Source organism: Phasianus colchicus, chromosome 5 (assembly GCF_987193195.1).
Source record: "Phasianus colchicus chromosome 5, bPhaCol1.hap1.1, whole genome shotgun sequence".
NCBI classification, from domain to species: Eukaryota; Metazoa; Chordata; class Aves; order Galliformes; family Phasianidae; genus Phasianus; species Phasianus colchicus.
Window position 1 is genome coordinate 33,484,460 of NC_143440.1, and position 21,851 is coordinate 33,506,310.

General features: G+C 33.8%; 1 protein-coding gene across 6 annotated transcripts in view; it reads right to left on the bottom strand.

Moving 5' to 3' along the window:
• Positions 1-4,788: 4,788 nt before the first annotated feature.
• STXBP6 (syntaxin binding protein 6) overlaps positions 4,789-21,851 on the bottom strand; it is an 85,723-nt gene continuing 68,660 nt past the window's right edge. For all 6 annotated transcript variants that reach the window (XM_090141272.1, XM_090141274.1, XM_090141273.1 and 3 more), the window contains 3 exons: positions 21,533-21,698; positions 10,027-10,184; positions 4,789-7,394 (listed from right to left, as the gene is read on the bottom strand). In XM_090141272.1, coding sequence (XP_089997398.1) covers positions 7,371-7,394; positions 10,027-10,184; positions 21,533-21,698 — 348 coding nt within the window. In that variant the 3' untranslated portion in view covers positions 4,789-7,370. The remainder of the gene's footprint in view (positions 7,395-10,026; positions 10,185-21,532; positions 21,699-21,851) is intronic.

The window sequence follows — 21,851 nt, forward strand, 5'->3', positions numbered from 1 at the left end:
TTGGCTTTGGAATAGAAATCAAGAAAATGCCATTCTATACGTATGTCTGGCAAACAAGTATTTCCATATATTTAAGTGAGTTTTCTACCTTGATTAACTAGAATGTGTTTTTTACACTCTGCATATGTTCTATTTATTTATTTATTTTTTTTAAAGTACACCAAATACCAATAGGTTTTTCTTTATTTTAGTGGCTTCATATTAAATGTATGACAGTCTTCCTGGACAGACTGCTAATTTTCATAAATACAATTTTGAGACTGCTAATGTGCTGTCTGAACATCACAGAAATCACAGAACCAAAGCTGGGACTATGGATTCTGCTACAAAATGATGGCGTACATTTCCATGGTCTATCCTTCAACAGGATTTAAGAAAAGACTACATTTATCTTGTCTTTTGTGTTTTTTGTGTAGTTGAATGTGGATGTTCAATGTAGCTCCAATTTTAGGAGGAGGATTTTCAGTATTCTGTCTGAATTTCACTTTTTCTATGAATCTAAGGATAATGAGAAAGAAACAGTAGAAGCAATTAAGTTGCAGATTTGACAGGAACTTGTAACTCTACATAGCATTTTTTGACAAAGCATAAAAATTGTCTAGGGAGTCTAAGATTATGCAAACAAGGCTACATCTGAGCTGATACAGAGCAACCTTTACTTATTATCACTGCCTAGAACATTCTGCTCAGCACTCTTTAGAGATTCCAACCAATCATTCCCTTCATTCCTTTCAATATGAAAAAACAAAACACTTTATTACTACCATTCCCCAAACTTTTCCATCATTGTTTTACATTGACTCCCTTGAAATGAAAAATCCTGAAGCTACTTTACTTAGACAGTTATTCCCTAAGTCAAATTGCAAGTGCGATTATTTGCATCAGGGAAATCTAGAAATCTGTCTTGCATAATACCAGTCTGCTTCTTTACAGTCTTTGGAAGAGAAAGAGGTAGAGATTTAAATTCTATATAACGATACATATTAATTCCTGTCTTGTTTAACATAGTGTTTGATTGGAACTTTGTAACATTAACCTAGAATTGGTAAGTCATTTCAGGCATATAGTTAGTAGTATGAGCTTTCAGTTGCTAATCTTACAATGTAAGTAAGAATAATAAATAATGAAATAGAAAATAAGAGACTCATGTCACTCAAGTAGTAAAAGTTTTACAAAACTCAGAATCAAAGAATTCCAGATTTGGTGAAAGGAAATGCTGAAAGGTATTCACATAATCCCACCAGAGGTCAAGGAAACTTGGCAGAGTGATATACTAAAATATTAACATTGCAAAGACATGTTTTGTATAGAAAAGATGGCCAAAGAATAGTGTTTTGTGTTTTTGATGGGTGAGAACATGTGTAACCTAACTGAAAGGAAAAAATAAACCCTCTGACACTGGATTAGCATTTGATTAAGAAGGAAAATGTTGCTTGCAGTTTAGTATATGCAACCTGAAAATGGTCAAGTTCTTGTAATTATGAGTGCATCAGAGTATAGAATTCTATGCTGTTTGTTAGAGAGCATGATGAATTATTCAGTGTTATACAATGAGCTTTCTCCACTTCCATATTTGTAAATTTTCTGCATTATCTTAGGAAATCTAACATTACGTAACTGCCTTATTTCTCTCTTGGCAACCATGAATCACACTGTTTTCAGGCTGTCACATCACCCCTCAGATAGGGTTTTGCAGTCCTTCGAGGGCCATGTTTTACAGTAAATCCTCATTTCTTAAAAATAACTACACCACTCTCTGTGATATGAATTGTTCAGCTAATCCCACTACAGTACTTCAGAATATGAATATTTTTAAATTTTTGCTATCTTTTCTTAAATTATGTCTTCCATGCTTATAGAAGGGAGGGTTCATGTGCCTCTAAAGGGCATTTTTTAATGAAAGTTGACAATAACAGTGCATTCTGTGTTGGTCTGACACACAGATGCTTTTGTTCCTTACGCTAAACAAGCAACTGTAAGAGTTGCTTGAGCACAAGAGAGTAGCCAGTTTTCCCGCACAGCTGCTGAGGCCTGCGAATAACAAAAAGAGGCATACAGAGCATTCCCCCAGATACTTTAAACTGGGTTCCTTCACTGCAGTGATACAAATGCTTTTAGCCTGAGAGCTGAGTGTCTTCCAGTGCTTGTAAAACTCAAGCAGAGAAGTAATGCTTTCTCAACCCAGCTTTTCTGTAGTGTTGCTACCTCTTGGACACTCTAAAGAAAGATTTTGCCACAAGTTGAGTTTCACAGACAGTGTATACCATGTGCTATCAAAGAGATGATATGGCTGGAGCAGGATGAAAAAAAGTGTACCTGCAAGTAGTCTACTTTTGTTTCTGATTCTTTCACCACAAAGATAAATATAACATTTATAATTATGACACATTGTACTAGGAATAAGGAGATCTGGGTTTTACAGTTCCAGATCTCTAATTTATAGTAAAACAATGGACAGGAATAGAACACTTACCTCTGTAAGGTTAATGTGTATGTGAAATAAAGTTGATGTTTCTCTTTGAATTCTTGTTTCAGAAGGGTGAAAAAATGCTATGAAGGCTGCTCTGAAAGTAACATCTCCTATTTTATTGTGCTGGCTGGTAAAAATGCTAATCGTGGTGACAATGTTGAAAAACAATGTTTTGTAGCTGAGAGTTCACTCTACCAAAAAGTGTTTTCATAATCTTTGTATCTGTTGTAGTTTCCATGGAAATAAATAGGAGGCATTACTTTCTGAGCAACCTACATACATTCAAGATATATGATTCTTCCTTAAATTTGCTAAAGGCTTTTTTTCCAAAGTGAAACTGTAATAACACAAGGTATCTATGTGTGCAGTCCAGCACTATGATCTTCTAACTTTTAATAAATCTTGTCCTCCCAAATCCTTTCAGACCTTCTGAAACACTTTAACTTTGGCCTCGTTGAGTTTTTTCATTTTATGTGCAGTACATATCTATACCTTCTTCATCTACAAATGGTAACAGGCTACATCCAATAATGCAACAGGAAGTTTTAAACACCAAAAGGACAAGCTAAGGCAAAAGATCTTACAACGTGATGGTCTTAAAGGATGAGAGGTTAATTGTGGAGCTATCTCTCTGGATGAGAGAGTTGCAAATGAGATAATAGGACAGAAAATTATTATTGAATGTAGGAAGACTGTAAAAAAGCAGGAAAAAGGAAAGACAGCCAGAGTTGTAGAGGAAGCCACAAATAACCACACAAAAACTGAGGGGAGGATCCTATGAAGCATCACCAGTCTCTTTCCACTTCCTTTTCCTCTTTCCTCTTTCCACTTCCTTTTCCTCTGTCAGAGCCATTGCTATATAAAATAATGTTAGATTAAAATCACTTCTACTTAGGTCTCTAATGCGAGTTAATTAGTAACAACTAACAGTTAACAATGCTTTCCCTATGAGTGTATGCTAAGAGGAATGAAGCCTTGTCTGGCAGATAAATGGTAACTATTTCAACTATTTGTCTTACAATCCTGTATGTACAGCTATTATTTCAGTTAGACACTGGCAGCTCTGCAATTGTTCATAGTCTCAGTGAAGAATAGTACCTGACAAGCTGTTTGAGTGCTCCGCTTTTTAGCAGACCTGTTTCCAGCTTGTCTGAAATGCTGAAAAACAACAAAAATGAACAGATATCCAGATGACCAAGGGTACTCATTTAGGGTACTCATTTCTCCATACATACTTTTAAAAACTACTCAGAAACACTCTGAAGAAATTTTGCAACAAAATCACACATGGTACTCCAGTGACTTGTGAGAAAACACTGATCACAAGATCTCTACCACTGCTGTTCTTTTCTGTTTAGCTCACTTGAGCTTAGTGAGATACCTTAGTGAATACCGAATAGTTTTTACTCATCTGCTCACCAGTATAAGTGATTTCTATGAAAAATACTAAGGTTCAGAAAAGTGTCAGTGTGGTAAAACTGATTTTAAAAATGTTCAAACAATGAACCAAATATTTTTTATTCTTGCAGGATACATTTACAATAACAAGCTGCATTACACTAGCTGAATTACATTAGGAATTATTAAAAAAATGCTCTTCTGATTAATATCTGTTCTGATCCACCAGAGAACTATTTCTTTTACTGTAAGTTTCATCCAGCTTGGGCATCAAGCATGTATATGAAACTGAATAGCAGATAGACGACAAGCATTCTAGCAGTTTTTTTTCCTAAAAATGTACTTCAATCATTTGATTATATTTGTCTACAGGGCATTTTGAGATTAGAATCTTAGGCCCCCTAAGGTATTATTAAAAAAAGTGATAGTGGCAGAGTCACTTCATACTTGATATAATTCTAGAAGCAGCGCTCATTTTAATATATGGAATTTCTTCTATGTGTTTATAGAACATCACCCTCATAGTTTTATATTCCCATAGCTCAAGGTGAATTTCTTCTGTAGACTGGCGAAAGAAAGCAATAACAATTTATGAATAAGAATTTTACAACAAACAGACAAAATAAACAGTTATTTTTATCCTGTATCATTTAGGTAGAAAAATTACTTATGTTAAGCAGGGTCTGGAATGTCCTTCTACCTAGTTTCCGTTACTTTAAAAAAAAAATTATTATTACAGTATTCTTTATAAAAACAGATTTCATAATTCCAGTGAACACTAGAAGAATTATATTTCTAGTAGAACAGAACAAAAAGGTAGAGTAAGATGAAAGAAAGCGTTATTTACAAATCATTTGTTTTTCAAGTAGACAACAAAAATAATCCAAGGACAGTTTTGTTTTGTCCACATTTGAAGTATTTAATGACAAAAAAAAAAAAAAAAAAAGGATTTCCAGTAATTACACAAGAGAACAGGTCCCACTTTTTGTTTCCCCAGAATGGCACAAAATTTCTACATCCCTGGGAACTTTTGAGGAATTGGATACATAGATAACAGCAACTATTACAATTTTAGTAAATCATAGCAATACCTACCAACATTTTAGGAGCACATTCTTGTTAATATATTTCACATAATGCACAATTTTTTCTAGACTCAAAGATAGCCTTTTAGGACAGAATTTGCAGCACAGCAGTTTCAAGTCTAACAATGCATTATTTTTTTCTTTGCAGAACTTTAAAAAGATAAACTATTGATGTTGTTACAATTTACAAATACATTCTTTCATATGAATCATTAACCTGAATTATAGCATATGCTATGTACATCACTGTCTAATAATACTATGTTGTATATGCTACAAACTAATTTCCAGGAGGAAATTACAATGCTATAAGATTTATCTCTGTATGGACATTTATACAACTCTTTTTTTTTCTTTCTTTTTTTTTTTTTTTTTCTTCCTACAAACTACCAAATCTAGTAGTTAAATGAACAGCAAGAAGAAGATGAATACATAAATAACCCCCTTTTCCTTCATTTGGTAACACTAAGTTAGTCAGAATTTTGATAGTAAATGGCTTTTTATGGCTGGATAAAAGACCTGAGTTATGATACATAACACAATACTATTAACTGGAGAATATACAAAAAAATCCTGAAGAACTGTCATTGGGATTAAAGCAGTGTTTTAGAGCAGCTGAACTCACAAAAGATCTAGAACTTAGTGGTGCAACTGTGACCTTGACCTTTTCAGCAGAAATTCATGTAAAAATCTGAAAATCTATCACATTTTTATCTGAATTTAGACAATTCTTATCAATTTAATGATGCTAAATTTGTATAAATGATTGTATGGTACTACATAGATGACAAATATACGACTTCTGTCAGTTTTCAGTGTACAGTTAAATAATAAGCATCATAGAAAACAGTTTAAATTATTTAAAAAATAGATGTACATTTTGAATGTAGCTATAAGAAGTCATATCTTAAAGTTTTCCTAAAGACAAACATCTTTCTACAAGCCAGAACTTCAGTTACATCAGCTTGTGGTAATTAAAGTATCCTTAATTGTGACAGAAGATTTTATCTTTTGTCAAGTACTGCTTGGAGGACTTTAGATTGTTTAAAGTGTCATTAACAATGGAAATATCTTATTCTCCATTGAAAATGAAAACCAAAGTGCATTCATTTAATGCCGGCTCTCTGGCTCTCCAGTAAGATGAGGACAAAAGTTTCTGAAGTGCACTGCTTTTAAAGTGCATACATCTCCAGAAAATGAAGACTGAAACTTCTGCTAAGATTTCTGTTTCTTAATTTGAGAAGCATGTTTGAATGTTACAAAAATATTAAAAAAAAAAAAAAAACAGCTTTAAAGAAAAAAAAGAGTAACCTATTTATCTTTGAAAAAGAATATAATACACATATTGCACACAATGGATACAGAATGAAGTAGGGAGTCACACTTCCAGTGATAATGTATACTGAAAACCGATGCTCAAACCAAAGGTATGATTTTACTACACTAATACACACTTTATAAAAGCACCTATTTTAAAAATCAGATGATCAACTAAGATGAAGGTAACTCTCATCAAATTTCTGAAGAGTATTCCCTAAAATTTTTACTGTAACATTTATGAATAACCAAGGATATGGAAAGCAGTGCGTTTTTGCATCCATCTTTAACTAGAGAAGCACAGGTAAAAAATAATATGAGATGTTATTTTACACCAGATTGCTAGACACTAGATTATTTTTGAGGCACAGCTGTATGTATAGGTTTATCATTCTCTTTTTTCCTCAATTTTGAAACATCACACCTACATTCACTGTATGTTTTTTTCATTTTTCTCTTCAAATAATCCATCTGGAAGTTAAAATAGAAATATTCAAAATGCAGCACTGGAAACAGATTCCCCTATGAAATTCAGATATGCCCTTTGGAATGCTGGTGTTGGCACATGCAAAACTTTCTACGCTGGATAGGCTAAACCAGTTTTCTTTTTCCCAAGGCAATATTCTCCACCACAGTTAAATCCTCATGTGTTTAATTCCAACATTCATATTCTGCTGATGCTACATAAATTCAAGAAATGTGTACCCTTTCTTTGGATTTTATTTCTGCATTCATGTCTGCACTTAGTTAAAATACTCTTCTATGCAATACCAGGAAGGAGTACTCGGGAAGAATATTACTATTTTAATCCGGATCAACTTTGTCATTTGGTCCAGCTCCCCTGTTTGCTTTAGCTCCTGTAATAAACAGAAATAGAGGTACAAAGTACTGCAAGATTTTGTCGCAGTATTACAAAAGAGGAACAAAATGTAAGTCAAAAAGGTAGAAAAGCAACATCTTTTCCTGCACAGAAGCTGAAAGAATGCATCTCCACTGAACCGGAAGGAAAAAAAACACACACAATCCTTCATCTCCTGTAAAAACTGCTGAACCTAGGCTTTTCAGTTTCTTTCAAGAATATTTCAACTTTGGGCAGTATCTCAGCATTTGTGCTTCATCGCAAGCTGAAAAGAAAGAAAAGAAAGATGAAATAATGAATTTATTTGCTTTCAGAGCTGTGTTTCCCAGTGTTCTATTGTTTTGCTTTACATGATGATGGCTGTGTGTATAAGCAAGAGCCCAGAAATAGAGGCACATGTAATAAAAGAAAGACCAAATTATTTGATTAAGTCCCTGTAATTCTATACAGATAATTTAAACAGTTGTTCAGCAGCTCTGCCATTACACGATGATGAAAAATGATTGTCTTTCTGCCCCTGCAATTACTAAATATTTCAATTCCAAGTAATAAAAAATGGACTGAAAGCTGGTAATAAGAGGGATAAGGCAAAACTAAAGCGAGATGAATGCCATATAAAAACTGCAGAAAAACTGATTTTGCCAAATCAAGTAAAGACCTTTGTTTTAAATCTCATATAATATAAAAATGATATCTGTAGATAACAGCATGGTACAGAAAGATGAGAACATTGAACCCTTTACAAAGTTATTTAGAAAGCAAAATCAGTACATGCAGTTAAAATTTCCTAATTTCCTGACAGTGATCCACAAATGACTCAAACTGAAGTGATAGAAACCTTTTATACTCAAGTACTATTTTTAAAAACTCTGATTTGTAGAGACATACCGGATAAACATTTCAACATATAAAATGTCCAACCAACACGTTCTTCTCTCCAATCTCTAAAAATCAGAGATTTTTCAGTAAAATTATACTTTAGTAAGCAAATCTGACAGCAAATATTTTATACTGAATCTGACCTTCTGTGTAATCACCAGCATGGGCAATTTTTTCAGAGAGAAAGAAGGTTGAAAAAGCACTTTCACGAGGAGAATTTGATAGTTACCCTGAACTAAGTTCAAGACTTTACGTAAGTAAGCCCACTCTGTATGGTATACTGTTTCTGGTGCAAACTAATTTTTTTTTTTTCTGCCATTAGGTGACTAAGATATATTTTAAACAATCTAGAAAGATCATTCCTGTGCCTTAAATCTTCTACCATCTGCGTGAGGTTGTATATATCTTAAAATAGCCTGAGACATAGCCAAAGTAACATCCAGACATGCACAAATTAAGCTGTAAGAGAAATTCTTATTCAGTCATAATACTATAGTGATGAAATTAATTATGGGCTGACAATTTTAATTTTTATTCTTTACTGAAGGCAACCTTTAGCTGTTGTAAGGCAATCAAAACAAAAACTATGATTTCTTAAAAGTGTTCACCATTTCTGTCAGAAATCAAGTCTTCCTAATAAAATACACTGCTGGGTAGCTGTCCTACGCATTTTTGTGAGATAAGAGATGCAGAATTGCAGAACTACTGCCCCTCTTATATGCAATTTAAGGTATGGGAAAAAATATAGAAAATGTTTTAAGAAAAAATATTGGAAAAACCATATTACATTTAATAAGACTTATCCTTGCATTCAAAAAGAAGACAATTATTTTTTTGCTGAAGTTGTTCTGTGTTCATGACTATGTAAGAGAGAGATTTGTATAGATCTGAAGGGGAACAATCCAAGATTTCTAGCACTAATGTACTAGAAATGTTGTACTAATTACTAGAAATGTAATAAAGAATCATAAAATTACTGAAGTTGGAAGAGACCACTAAGATAATCTAGTCCATCAAGCCATTAACATTATTGTCCACTGTTCCTCAGTGCCACATCCACTTTCCTTCAAAAACTCCAGGGATGGGTGGTTACTCCACCACTTTGCTGAGCAGCCTATTCCAATGCACTACCACTCTTTGTGAGAAGAAATGCTTCCTAATATCCAACTTGTACATCCCCTGGTGCAACTCATCCTAAAGGATTGTTTGGCATATATACAATAAAGCCAAAAGACTTTTATCCACCAAGGTGCAGGCCAGTTTCTTTCTTTTACCATGAAAACCAAACTCATGCAACCCATCCAAACGTGGGTTTTGGAAGCCCAAGGAAAATGTGCTAAAAGCCAAAAATTTTACATGCTTAGTACTAACTGGAAGTGCTTTAAAGTGGAGTTAGTGAAATTAATCTGACCAAAAATTCCATCTCTTAATTTAGCATTAGCTATCAGTACATGAAACAGGTTACTTTTTTCTGAGTTATAAGTACCTTTTTTTTGTAATTAATGGGATGGAAGTAATTGGATAATACAACTGTAACCCTTTATCTTAAGGTCTCATCTCTTCTCCAAGGAGTTTGGCTACAGATCCATGCACAGAAGAAGTTAAAAAGCAGAAATCACTCAAATAAGGAACAGTTACAAGGAATCACAGAATCCTCAGAGTTGGAAGAGACCTCACGTGGTTTACTTGGGCCCACTGCTCAAGCCTGTCTAGATCCCTCTGGATGATATCCTGTCCTTCTGGTGTGTTGACTGCACTCCACAACCTGGTGCCATCAATGAACTTGGTGAGGGTGCATTCAACCTCCACAGTCAATGTCATTGATGAGGATATTAAAGAGCATTCATCCCAGCACGGACCCCTGAGGGACAGAACTTATCTCCATCCAGACAGTGAGAAAGCAAAGAGATCATAAACAGTGACTGACTGCAATTCTTTCAAGACCTTTCCTCCCCCCCCCCCAATAAAGGAATGTATGACTTTTACCTACTGAGAACCTTATTCTACCGAAATCTTACCTTGTGTGCAGTTTCTGCAAACTGCTGAGCACTGTTTTTCAGTTCCTCCGTCTTTTCTTCTGCTCGACCTAGTCTTTCACCACGTTCATTCAAAGCCTGACTTGCCTTCTGTACCGCACTTGTCACACTGTCTGCAGCTGAATGGAGTATGCTGTTTCCTGCAATGTCAAAATAAACAGTTAGAACACACATGCACACACACACACACATGTTTTGCATTAAATTCAAGTGTTTTCATTTATAATGTCCTAGAGTGAACGCATAACTTGCCACTTTATCATCTAGTCACATTTTGGATAGTGGGATTAGTTACGGTATTCAATGAAACTATATTACTTGTAAGCTATAAAAAAATATCATACTACAGTGTAATACTTGGAGAGTATTAGGAAGCAGTGGACACAGGTTAACTATGAGTTGTTGTTTTTTTTTAGCCTTATACTCCTATATTATTTCAAGAACTTACTCTAATAAATCCATTACACAGACTACAAAGGCACAGCTTTTTGAAACACTCTCAATATAGAGTAACTTTTTTTGAAACAGTCACACTGTTTCACAGAATAATAAAATGGTTTGGGTTGGAAGGGACCTTTAAGATCATCTAGTTCTATTATCGTCAGGGATATCTCCCTCTAGACCAGGATACTCAAAGCCCTGTCCAGCCTGGCCTCGAAGGGGAGGGAGCATCCACAACCTCATTGGGCAACACGTTTCAGTGTCTCATCACCTTCATAGTAAATAATTTCTTCCTAATATATAGTCTAAATCTTCTAGTTTAAAATCTTTCCTCCTTGTCCTGTTGCTACCTGCCCTTGCAAAAAGTTTTTCCACAGCTTTTCTGTAGGCCCCCTTCAGAAACTGGAAGACTACTGTAAGGTCTCCTTAGAGCCTTCTCTTCTCCAGGCTGAAAAGCCCCAGCTCTCTCACAGCCTGTCCTTGCAGAAGAGGTGCTCCAGCCCTCTGACCACCTTCGTAGCCCTCCTTTGGACCTGTCCTAACAGCTCCATGTCCTTCTTGTGTTAGAGGCTCCAGAATTGGACACAGTATTCCAGGTGGGGTCTCACAAGAGCAGAACAAAGGGGCAGAATCACCTTCCTTGCCATGCTGGTCACACTTCTTATGACGCAACCCAAGATACTATTCTTCTGGGCTGCAAGCACATATTGCCGGCTCATATTGAATCTCTGATCAATTAAGACTCTGAAATCCTTCTCTTCAGGTCTGCTCTCATGCCATTCTCCACCCAACATGTATCTATGCTTGAGATCTATTTTCTTCTGAATGATGCTTCCTATAAATTCAAACACTTTCTTCAATATTAAATAATCATCCTAATCAACTTTTGTGTACAAGTCCAACCTAACACTGTTGCTACAGTCATTTAATGTCACACTAATCTATCTTCATACTTTGCCCATGTGAAATACTAGTCATGATTTCATGAGACAACATTCTGAATTTAACCGATCATATTTAAAGTTACATCAAGGCTTAATATAATCTAAGCCCTTAGCTTTACCATCCAAATCTGTTAATTAATTTATCTTTTTCTTCTCTGGAATACTGCGTAACTGTTTCTTCAAGTTTTTGACAGAAGTGAATTTCTCCTCTCCGTTTACCACTTCTAAACATTCACTCAAGTCACTGTGCTTTATATCCTGCTTCTAAACAGAAGAGCTTATTCTCTTTGGTGGAGGAATTGCTGAAGAATGTTTATGATGTGTGCTACATTACAAACAACTGAAAACTCCTCACACAGTGTTGCACATTTTAAGTATGAACTAGTATGCATTAAAATACACATACAGCAAAAATGTGCATTCTACCCTTTTATGTTTTCAGCAAAAGGACTAGTAAAATATCAGCTTTCCCCAAATTGTTGGAATGAAAATTCTGTGATGTCATCCAATAGAACTGCAAAAGCTTTAAATTTTAATCTAACTTACAATAATTACTTACCAAGATATCTACAAAGTCACTGTGAGAGAGAGAAAATCAATACAGGTAGAGCAGATAGAGTATTAACTATTGGGCACATCATCACTGCTAGTTTTCTGAACTGCCTCTGAATGTTGTATTCGCACAGTCTCTTCACAGTATTAAACATAAATATTTAACATTTAAATTCTTTTTGCTGGTAAAGGTATAAAATTAGCTCAACAGCAATTTGAACATTCAAATCGAAAATTGAGCAGCATAGTAAATTTTTGCTATAACAGAGTTTGCTGTTCTTATGGACGTACAAAGACAATTTTAAATCAACACAAACCAACTGCCTTTACCTATCAATCTGAGAGGTATGACTACTTAATAATCATCACAGGTTAATAAATAAAACCCAAACACTACATTGAATGATTATTTTGCTACTAGTTTCATTAGGAAAATCAAGAACAAAAGATTCATTGAGTCTAACTATGCAGATAATACCTTTTTCCTTAGAAACAGCAAACAAACACTGAATAGAGAAACCAGAGTTTGCTCCAGATAGCCTATGAGACAACAGTGCAAACTATACACATATAAATTCTTGAGAAAAATAACCACATTTCAATATTAATTAACTAAACCAGAACTATTATCACAATATGAAGGTATGGAAGGGACCCAACAATCTACCATATGCTGACTCATGAAAGATGAATCATAATAGAAATACCAATCTGAGACCCCCTGATAACATGTCTATCAATATTGCTAATGTGCTACACACATTAATAATTAAAAATTAAATGTGTATAAGATATGGAACATCTACAGAATTCTTTGTTTTGGCACAGAACAAAGGAGCAGCATTTAGAAAAGAAAATTGGTACTATAACTAAAGACATGGATATCTAAGAATATTGTGAGCTGTCATTTGTTAAGACATAAGTGGAACTTCATCTTTTCCAGCAGTCTCTGTTTAGCCTCTGAGAAGTCTGGTTATAAAATCAAATCAAACCACTTTGTATGTTTTCTCACTTCAGTGTTTCTCAGTCAGTTGCTACTTTGTTCATAGCTTGCTTGTTTAAAGCCAGTTCCACTAATTTTTCTTGGAAGCTTATTTTGGCTTTTGTTCAGGTCATATTTCCTGTAAACAGGCGTACTTTTTTTTTTTTTTTTTGGATGAGGAGGAGTGATTTAAGGCCTCTTGTACTAATCCGTGCTGGTTTTCTGGGATAAGATTTTTTAAAAGCTCTCAACTCTGCCTGTTGCTTTGTGCAGACAGAAAACTTCCACTGAATTCAAGTGAAGCAAAGTGTATTTCAGTATATAGAATTTCATAAAACTCATAATCATTGAAAGCCTTAAAACCTGTTGGAGAATAGACGTTAACAGATTGCTGACCTGAAATGTAGGCAAACAAAGAAACAAATAATCCTATACTGTACATGAGCAACACAGAAACTCATATCTCAGTAGTCTACTGAATTCCATCAGTTTATTTCTAGAGCACACATAGCTGGTTTCTGATATGCCTGACTACACTTTTTTCTTACATTAGTATCTCTAAATAGTAGCATTTGTACTAAATCGACCGAAGAAGCATTCCTATGAACTGCATTCCTATCACATAAATTTCTTCCTATAAGCTGCAAAACTTTCAAGCTGCTTTACAAGAATTAATTACCAACATTCCAAATTTTTGGACAAGTTAGTTCTGTGACTGAACACTATGCCTGAACTGCATCTACTAAGAAGAAAATAATTTAAATTTATTTCAGCCAACTGATGTGCACAGAACCACTTTAAAAAAATACATAAAATAAACAAGTAGACATACAAAAAACTGCAATTAACTTTTTTTGCCCCCTCTTTATAAAGATTTCAGAACTTCTAATGATCTTCAGGTCAGATGCAGAATCTGCTCAACATAAAGCTTTCAACAACTTCTCATACAACGTCTTCTTGGGAAAGATTTTGTAACATTTGCAAGAGGAGAAAAACATCACCAAAAAACTGGCATGGATGAACTGGTGTTCTCAAATAAACATGAACAAAGTATCTGTATTTTACCATTTTATGAAACTGCTCTTTTTTTAAGTGCAAGCACACAGCTTTTTATTTTTTTTTTTTAAACCTGGTAGTAATTGCTGACTTACGAAGTGGAACAAATAAATACTACCAGATAACATAGGAAAAGTATGTATTCAGATTGAGTATGATCTAAAGTAGCAGGTTAATGTTAATTTCTAATATAAGCAAAATGTGTATGTTTATGTCAATTCTTGATATGATATCAAGAAGGATACTGGGTTTAATTTGGTATTTTTCAACAGAAAATTTGCTATAAAAAACACAGAAACATACTACAAATTTATTTTCAGTTGCTCAAATGATTGGCTTAAAGGGGTAGCTATTAATACAGCTTTTTCTATGATACTTTGTCTTATCTGAAATTGTCTTCTCATCTGAAAAGGAATTTAACATTCAGATCCTCAATTAATAGCTATGCAGTTCAGTAATCCTTTTTTTTAAAATTTTATTTTATTTTAAGCAAATCAGACATTTTGCTTTGAATTTTTGCTGCAGAACTTAAACTTCTAGAATTAAACTCCTCTTTTTCCTTAGAAAATTCAGATAGTGACTTGTGTAATTATACATAATGTGTCATGTCCAAAGGTGCAGAAACAGTGGAAGGGCAGCAACCTTTGTATGAGAGACACTGAAGAAGCAATATTTTCCGGGAAGCACTAAAGCTCCTGTCAACTTCATTTTTAGGTTTTTGGTTCTTATGATCACAAACTATGTCAGAGAATGCATAAAAAAGTGCATTCTTAATCCAGCATACACAGTACCTGAAAGATATTACAGGCTCTATCATCAATCAACATGGAAATTGATTGATTTAATTAACTAATTTGTGTCCTGAGATACCATTATTGTTTGCATGACCGGTTTTAACATACATTCATAAAAATTTCATCACATTCTCTATTAACCATGCAAAAAATATTTCATTTCAATCCAGGTTTTTATATGTACATCAGTGCTAAGACTTTACAGTCATTGTCTTGTAAACACAGGCATTTAATTTTTAATTGTGCACATATTTAGCAATTATCTTCTGTTCTGAGAATGAAATAACTGTGATTATTTATAGTAATTAAGATGCTCTGTCTATTACACCAAAACAACTTATTTCTTTTTAACAAAATAAGCTATTTATGTTTCCTATTGATCTGCAATAAAACTGGACTTGCATTACTAAATAAAGGTTAAAAGACTAACAGCGATTAGTTTAAATTCACAAACAAGACCAACTGTAACTGTAAACCTACTCTTTATGCCCATGCATACTATTTTCACTACTATATACTGAAGTCACTAAAAGTTCAACATAAATTTGGAAACAGGGATTATAATTGAAAAGGATGACTTTATCTTCACCATTTCATGTTTTGTTAACTGTGAACTCATCATCCAGGAATAAAGGCCACCACATCATTAAAATATCCAATAAAAAATGAAGGTCTTGAGAGAGAGAAATATGCTGAAAAGTTAAATTTTCAGTTAAGAAATAATTCCCCTTCCCCAACGAAGCTGTATCTAAATTCTTCACTGTGGCTTGCAAAATCTTAGACATAGAAACATTAGACTGTCTTATACTACTCTTGACAATTTTCTTGGTGGAAGGCTCTTAATTTCCATGAAAACTGTTTCCAAGATTAACTGCACCTTTGCAGATTCCCTATACTACAACTGGACTTTTTCATTGTCTTCCTTGAACCTGCAGTTGTAAGTTCTAAGTTCACAGCCAGAAAATTCATATTGAACAAAAGGCTGAAGCCTGAACAGAAAACAAGAATTTTCAGGCAGATCAGTATCTAAGCAAACACATGGGTGTTCAGCTGCAGGTGGCAGTGCTAGTACAGAGGTGTCAGATTTCACATTTTTTAGCTTGTACTGATCATACAACATCCAAATCTCTGTGCTCTCAAGTCACAGATCAATGTTTTTGCCTTTGTAAAAATCTGACTCTGCATGGGAAAGTAGCGTAAGTATCAGAATAGGAAGTAATCTCAAATTAAGAATTATTACATTGGTTTCCACAGTTTTGATGTGGGGTAGGTAACTTCTTTTGACACAAACAAATCTTTTACTACTCTTTTATGCCAATGATGGCTAAAAGGAGCTTTGAATATGCAAACAAAGATAAATATTGCGTGCTATTTTGAAGTACAGAGATATTTAGATACAACAAATCACATTTAATAAATGCATCTAATTCAGTATTACTCCCAAAGTATATAATTCAAACTAATATAAAATGAGTTGAAGTTCACAGTGAATTAAGAGGAATCTGTATGATTCCTGCAGGATGGCAGGGGAAATCTGAAGGGTATTATTGAACTTTGTACTACTATATGACCTGATCAAGTCAGAATGGCAATGACTTCCCTAACTGCACGTTTAAGTCAACACTTGTGAGGACTCCAAATTCCTGAAATCCATAGTTAGCTATAAAGCATCATTTTAACATTAGTTCTTTAGAAGGAGGGAAGGAGAAGAGATAGAAACAAAAGACACTGTTTATATAGGTGCATACACATGTTTAAACTGAGGGCTTCCCAAAGAATCAAAGAAATCTTTTGATGTTATATCTTGTCAGTGGTCTGGCAGTGAAGAGGATATAGAAAATGCTGTATAAATTCATAATTTAAACATCTCCTTTCAACAAAGAAACATTTCTAAAGGAAAACAGAGATGAGACCAATGACTTTATTAAATTAGTTCATAGTCTGATAGCAGCACAAGATTTACCAGGATTAATAGTTGTAACTGGTCTTTCAGTAGTTTGGACCAGCAGCTAATTTATACCTTCAAAAATAGGAAAGCTAAGTATTTTCAGGGATTGTTATTTCAGATTTGATCAGACTCAGCCCCTGGAAATCAAAGGAGTGTTGCCTCCCTATCAAACCTCCTCTCTCTCAAGATGTCAGGTTCCATCAGCTGCACAGAAGAAATAACAATGCATTAAGTCTACACTGAACGAGGGTTATGCAAAGGCAATCTGTTTCGAATTTTATGAGTGAGTTTATATACTTTGAAGACTTATACTTGAAGACAAAGAATCAATAAATTGTACCCTAGAAGAATTACTGTCATAGCAAACTGAGCATTCTGAACTGGCTATCAAATTAATTTTTCTTCAGCAATTTTCTTTAAGGATATACAGCAAATATCAACTCCCAGGAATACTGCAATAATGTTACAAAGCTCTTATCAGTAACACTATTAGTTTGTGAGTCTGTGCAGCTGTATCTCATTTGAAATATAGCAACATTTTACAGCTGGAGTATATGATATCTTGTGTACACTGAACTGCAGCAGTGGATCCACACAAGCTTGTTGTTATAGATTTCTATTGTGACTGAAATTCAGAAACTGATTTCTCTGTCAATTCCATTTTCATAGGCTACTCATTTTCCTCCACAAGAAGTATTTTTAGGCAGAACTTTAATTAAATAAACAAACAAACAAAACCCAACCAACAGTATAGAAACTTGCAAGCAACTACAGAAAATAATTTAAATTTAAATGCAGTTTCTTAGGAAATAACCACAAAAGCAAAACAAAAGCAGAGACATAGACACACAAAATACAAACAAGCATAGGCCTCAAAGGTGATGGAATGCACTACTAATGCTATATAGCAGTTCAACAGAATTGCATTGTAAGCCAACTGTATTTTATTTACCAAGGAAAGAAGAACTGCAAGTAAGAAAACAGAACTGTCACAGTGGATCAGGCTTAGTGCTTTGACTACTGCTTTATCTACCAGTGTACATTACTGCCTTCTCAAGGGGCCTTACTACAACAGTAGGTAAACTGGAATGAATACACATAATGAAGCCTTCTCCTAAGGCTCAATACTTATTACTTTTCTTGACCAGCAGAACAAGTGCTTCCAAACTTTGTTCATTATTATTTACCGATGAAATTAATCATTATTTTATTAATCCTTTCAATATTTTTACATAAGCAACACATTAAATGATTTGCCAAAGCTATGTTCTTTTTTCTTTTCTAACCTCAATCTCTGTCTTAATCTTTCTTATTAATAATAAATGTTAAATTTAAAAGGATCGGATACTGTTTATAATTTTTCAACAGTTACATTCAGAAACTTTGCTATCTTCTATGGTTCAATATCATCATATAATTCCAATGCCCCACCTTTCTCTGTTGAAATCAAAAGATTAGCAAAAGTTACAGAAATTAGAAAAATACAGAAATCAGAAATCAACAATTAAAAACTAGAAGACACATTGCACAAATATGAAAAGTAGAATTGACAAATCATTGATGCATTTCTTAAAAAATTACTTTCTATGTTTCCAGTGTACTTCTGTTAATGTTTTTAAACACTGGCATAGATGCTGGGACAGGATGATCAGATATAAAGAAAGGAATTCTTAACTTGAATGAATTCCTTATTACTCTTTTTCTTACTCTTTTCCAAACTGAGAAATTTAAACTTAGTTTTATACTTGAATTTAGTATATTCATATAAATCAGGACAAAACCAAGTTAGTATTTTCAATCTAAACTAATACAAATCTACTGGTCTACTGACCAGAAAATTTACTATTATTAATTAGATGAAAAACACAGAACTACATTCTGTCTCAGTTATTTCAAAATTACAAAATACTAACAAAAACAAGTGATAGATTTTTTTAAATACATAGATAAATTTTGTCACAGTACTTTCACATTAATTCATAGTAGAAGAATTAATTTACAAGTGAAAGTCTGTAAGGGTCCCATGCTCAAGAGCACAGTTTTTAAGTGACTATCAGGTAAGAAGTGAAAGCAGTAAGTATCAGATATTTGAAAGAAAAGGGGCCAGGAGGAGATTTAGTCTTCCTTCCCATCCTAATTCCTAATTTCATGTGTCTTCTAAAGTCATTCATTCAACTTGAACAGTAAGAAGGAAGCCAATACACATTTACTTGGTCTCAAATGTCTTATTCCACCATATAACTCTATCATCTCTTCTAATGCTTAAAAGGTATCCAGATAACACAAACAAAGTATTTTGCTTTAAAGCTGACAGTTGCTAACAAACTGCAAAACTTCTGTGAAATCGACATTCTGAAACATCCAGTTCCCAGTTGGCTTTCTAAAATATGACAGAAAAGCTAAATTCAAATTGGCTTTTTCATGTAGAAATTTCATCCTCAATTAAACCCAAAGAATTAATGAAAACATCATGAAGTCCTATTTCTTGATATCTGAAGCTGAGTCAATAGCTTATAAAAAAAGAAACTCATTACCATTTCACACTGGCAATATATTCTTAGAGAAGAGTGATCCACTAATAATTCTTGTCAGTTGTCCTAGAGAAAAGGTTACACAGGCAAAGATATAATTTATTTGGGTTCTAAGGATATTTTAATTAATTTGACAGAATAACTACAGCTTATAGGACAAAGCTTAAAAAAAGCAAACAAAAAAATTGCAAGAGCATCACCTTACTTTCACCCGTCTTCCTTCCTTCTGCAGTTCTAGTATGTGTCTGAAGGTGGCAGCAATTGTTTATCATTACATGTTCCGAATTTAGGTTTGTTTTTGTTTAGTTTTGTTACTTAGTAACAATTTGTGTAACACAATGATACCTCAGATTAGATGCATTCCAGTGTCACTATCCACACATTAGAAACATACAGAATTGAAAAGCATTTCCTACTGTAATAAGTAATAATAATAATAATAATAATAAAAGACAACTCCCTCCTCCCAAATAAATGCCTGCTTTTCTTTTCTTCTACAAAGCATTATCTAGAAACCTCATGTAAGGCACAGATAGGTCTCTTTCCCCAAGAGAGGAACTTGAAATATTTAATACAAAATACAACTTGGAGGAATCTTCTACTTACAGTCTTTCCAAATTTGAATTTGCTCTTTGTTCTAAGAATTAGCACCCAAAATATTCACTTGAGCACATTATCACTGTAATTACTAATATCATTAATCAAGTCACAGAAAACACTCTAGACCAACTCCACAGACTATATCCTTACTTTATACTCAATAACAGTAAAGCAAAACATGGCTTGGGAGATGAAGATTCAGGCTACTAGGAGCAAGATTTTGTGTGTATGGGAAGTTAAAATGAGGAAGTAAATAGAGAGGGTCTGCATTTCACAGAAGATGACAACAATTCATTTAAGACTAAGCTCTTAGGTAATTCCTGCAGAAACATAGATAGCATGAACTTCACTTTCTTCATTCCTGCCATTTAGGAAGGCACAAGACTCAATCAGTGAGCTTGTAAACAAGTCCTGCAAAACTACTTTCATCTTTGGTTCCTGTTGGGAAAAAGTTCAGTGGTTTGTTGTTTTTTGTATCTGAAAATAAGCAATAGTTACAAGATACACATTATATATATATAATGTAAATATCTATAACATTACACAAGTATATGTTTTAAAAATAATTTAAAAATACTGGAGTATTAGAAGATAAATTAACAATCCAGTATGAAATTACTGTGTACGTTCCTCAGAAAGAACAAAAGAGTATTACTTAAAATACAAGGGCTGCCATCATACAGGGGATAAGGTGACGTGCTTTATCTGTAACATGACATGCTTCATCTATAAACTGACAGCACTGATGTTTCAAAATGCTTTGAATCTATTGCTTTGGTTAATTACTAGGAGGAGCAAGGGAAAAGTTACAAATTCAGAACTGGATTTGGTTTACATGAGGATATATCATTTATACATTTTTTTTGCATATTCCACTATAGTGATGGCTTACATATTCCAGTCACGAGTTTGAAATCTGTGACATACTTCTCTAATTTCTATAAAGATATCTGATACTATAGGTTTCAGACTAACTATTTCAAAGTTGCTATTACAGTCATTTGTTTTTACTCAGTGCAGGAAGAATGTCTCCACTAGATATGTACATTTTGAAGTTTTAAATATAATGTAAACCAAAAGTTTTGAAAATGATGGAAAGATTAGTGAAATAGGAAGAAAGAAAGGAAGCTTAGAAGAAAATTCAGTGTCTCTTCTCTTAGTTTGAAAGGACACCAATAGAAAAGGGATGACTGACAGAACAATTTTGACTGCAAAATTAGTGGTAACATCACTGTTGGCAGCTAAAACACATCTGGAGATGATTTCTTCTCCAAGTTTACTTTTGGTGTTTTGGAACAAAACTATATACGAAATTTAGTAATAAACACTTTTGGGCATGCTTGTATGAAATTATATTGTAGAGAAGTCCTCTGCTGCTGTGGGTAGGAGGAGACTTCTCAGAAGATGAGTAGTGAATATTACCTCTTAAACTAAATATTTGAGAAACTAAGACACTGGAGAATTTGAAGAGATGGTTGATGGTGAAACTGTGAAGCCTACGATTTCATTACTGCCAGATTAGCATATTCAGACTCATGATATCAAAGTATAGATAAGCACATTTAAACACAGAATAACTCACTTGCAAACTATCATTTCATGTCCACATGCTCAGAATACTCCAGTTTCAATAGACTTACCTCCAACAATTTTAGATTGGCAATTGATGAATTCTGGCTTCTTGTCTGTAAGGTATCGCTGACATGTGTGATGAAGAATCTGAAAGAATGTGCATTTTTCTGAAGCTGTGCTTGCTACCCATTGGTCAAAAGCATTTTCAAATACTAAATCAAATTCTGGGGAATCCTAGAAGAAAGAATACACAACTGTTATTCCAGTTTCATGAATGATTTGAAAAAAGATTTCCAAATTATTTTTTTTTGGAAAAAAATTAAAAAGCAATTATGCTGGAAAAAACAAACAAGCAAAAAAATCCCCATGAATATCAGAAACTTCAGA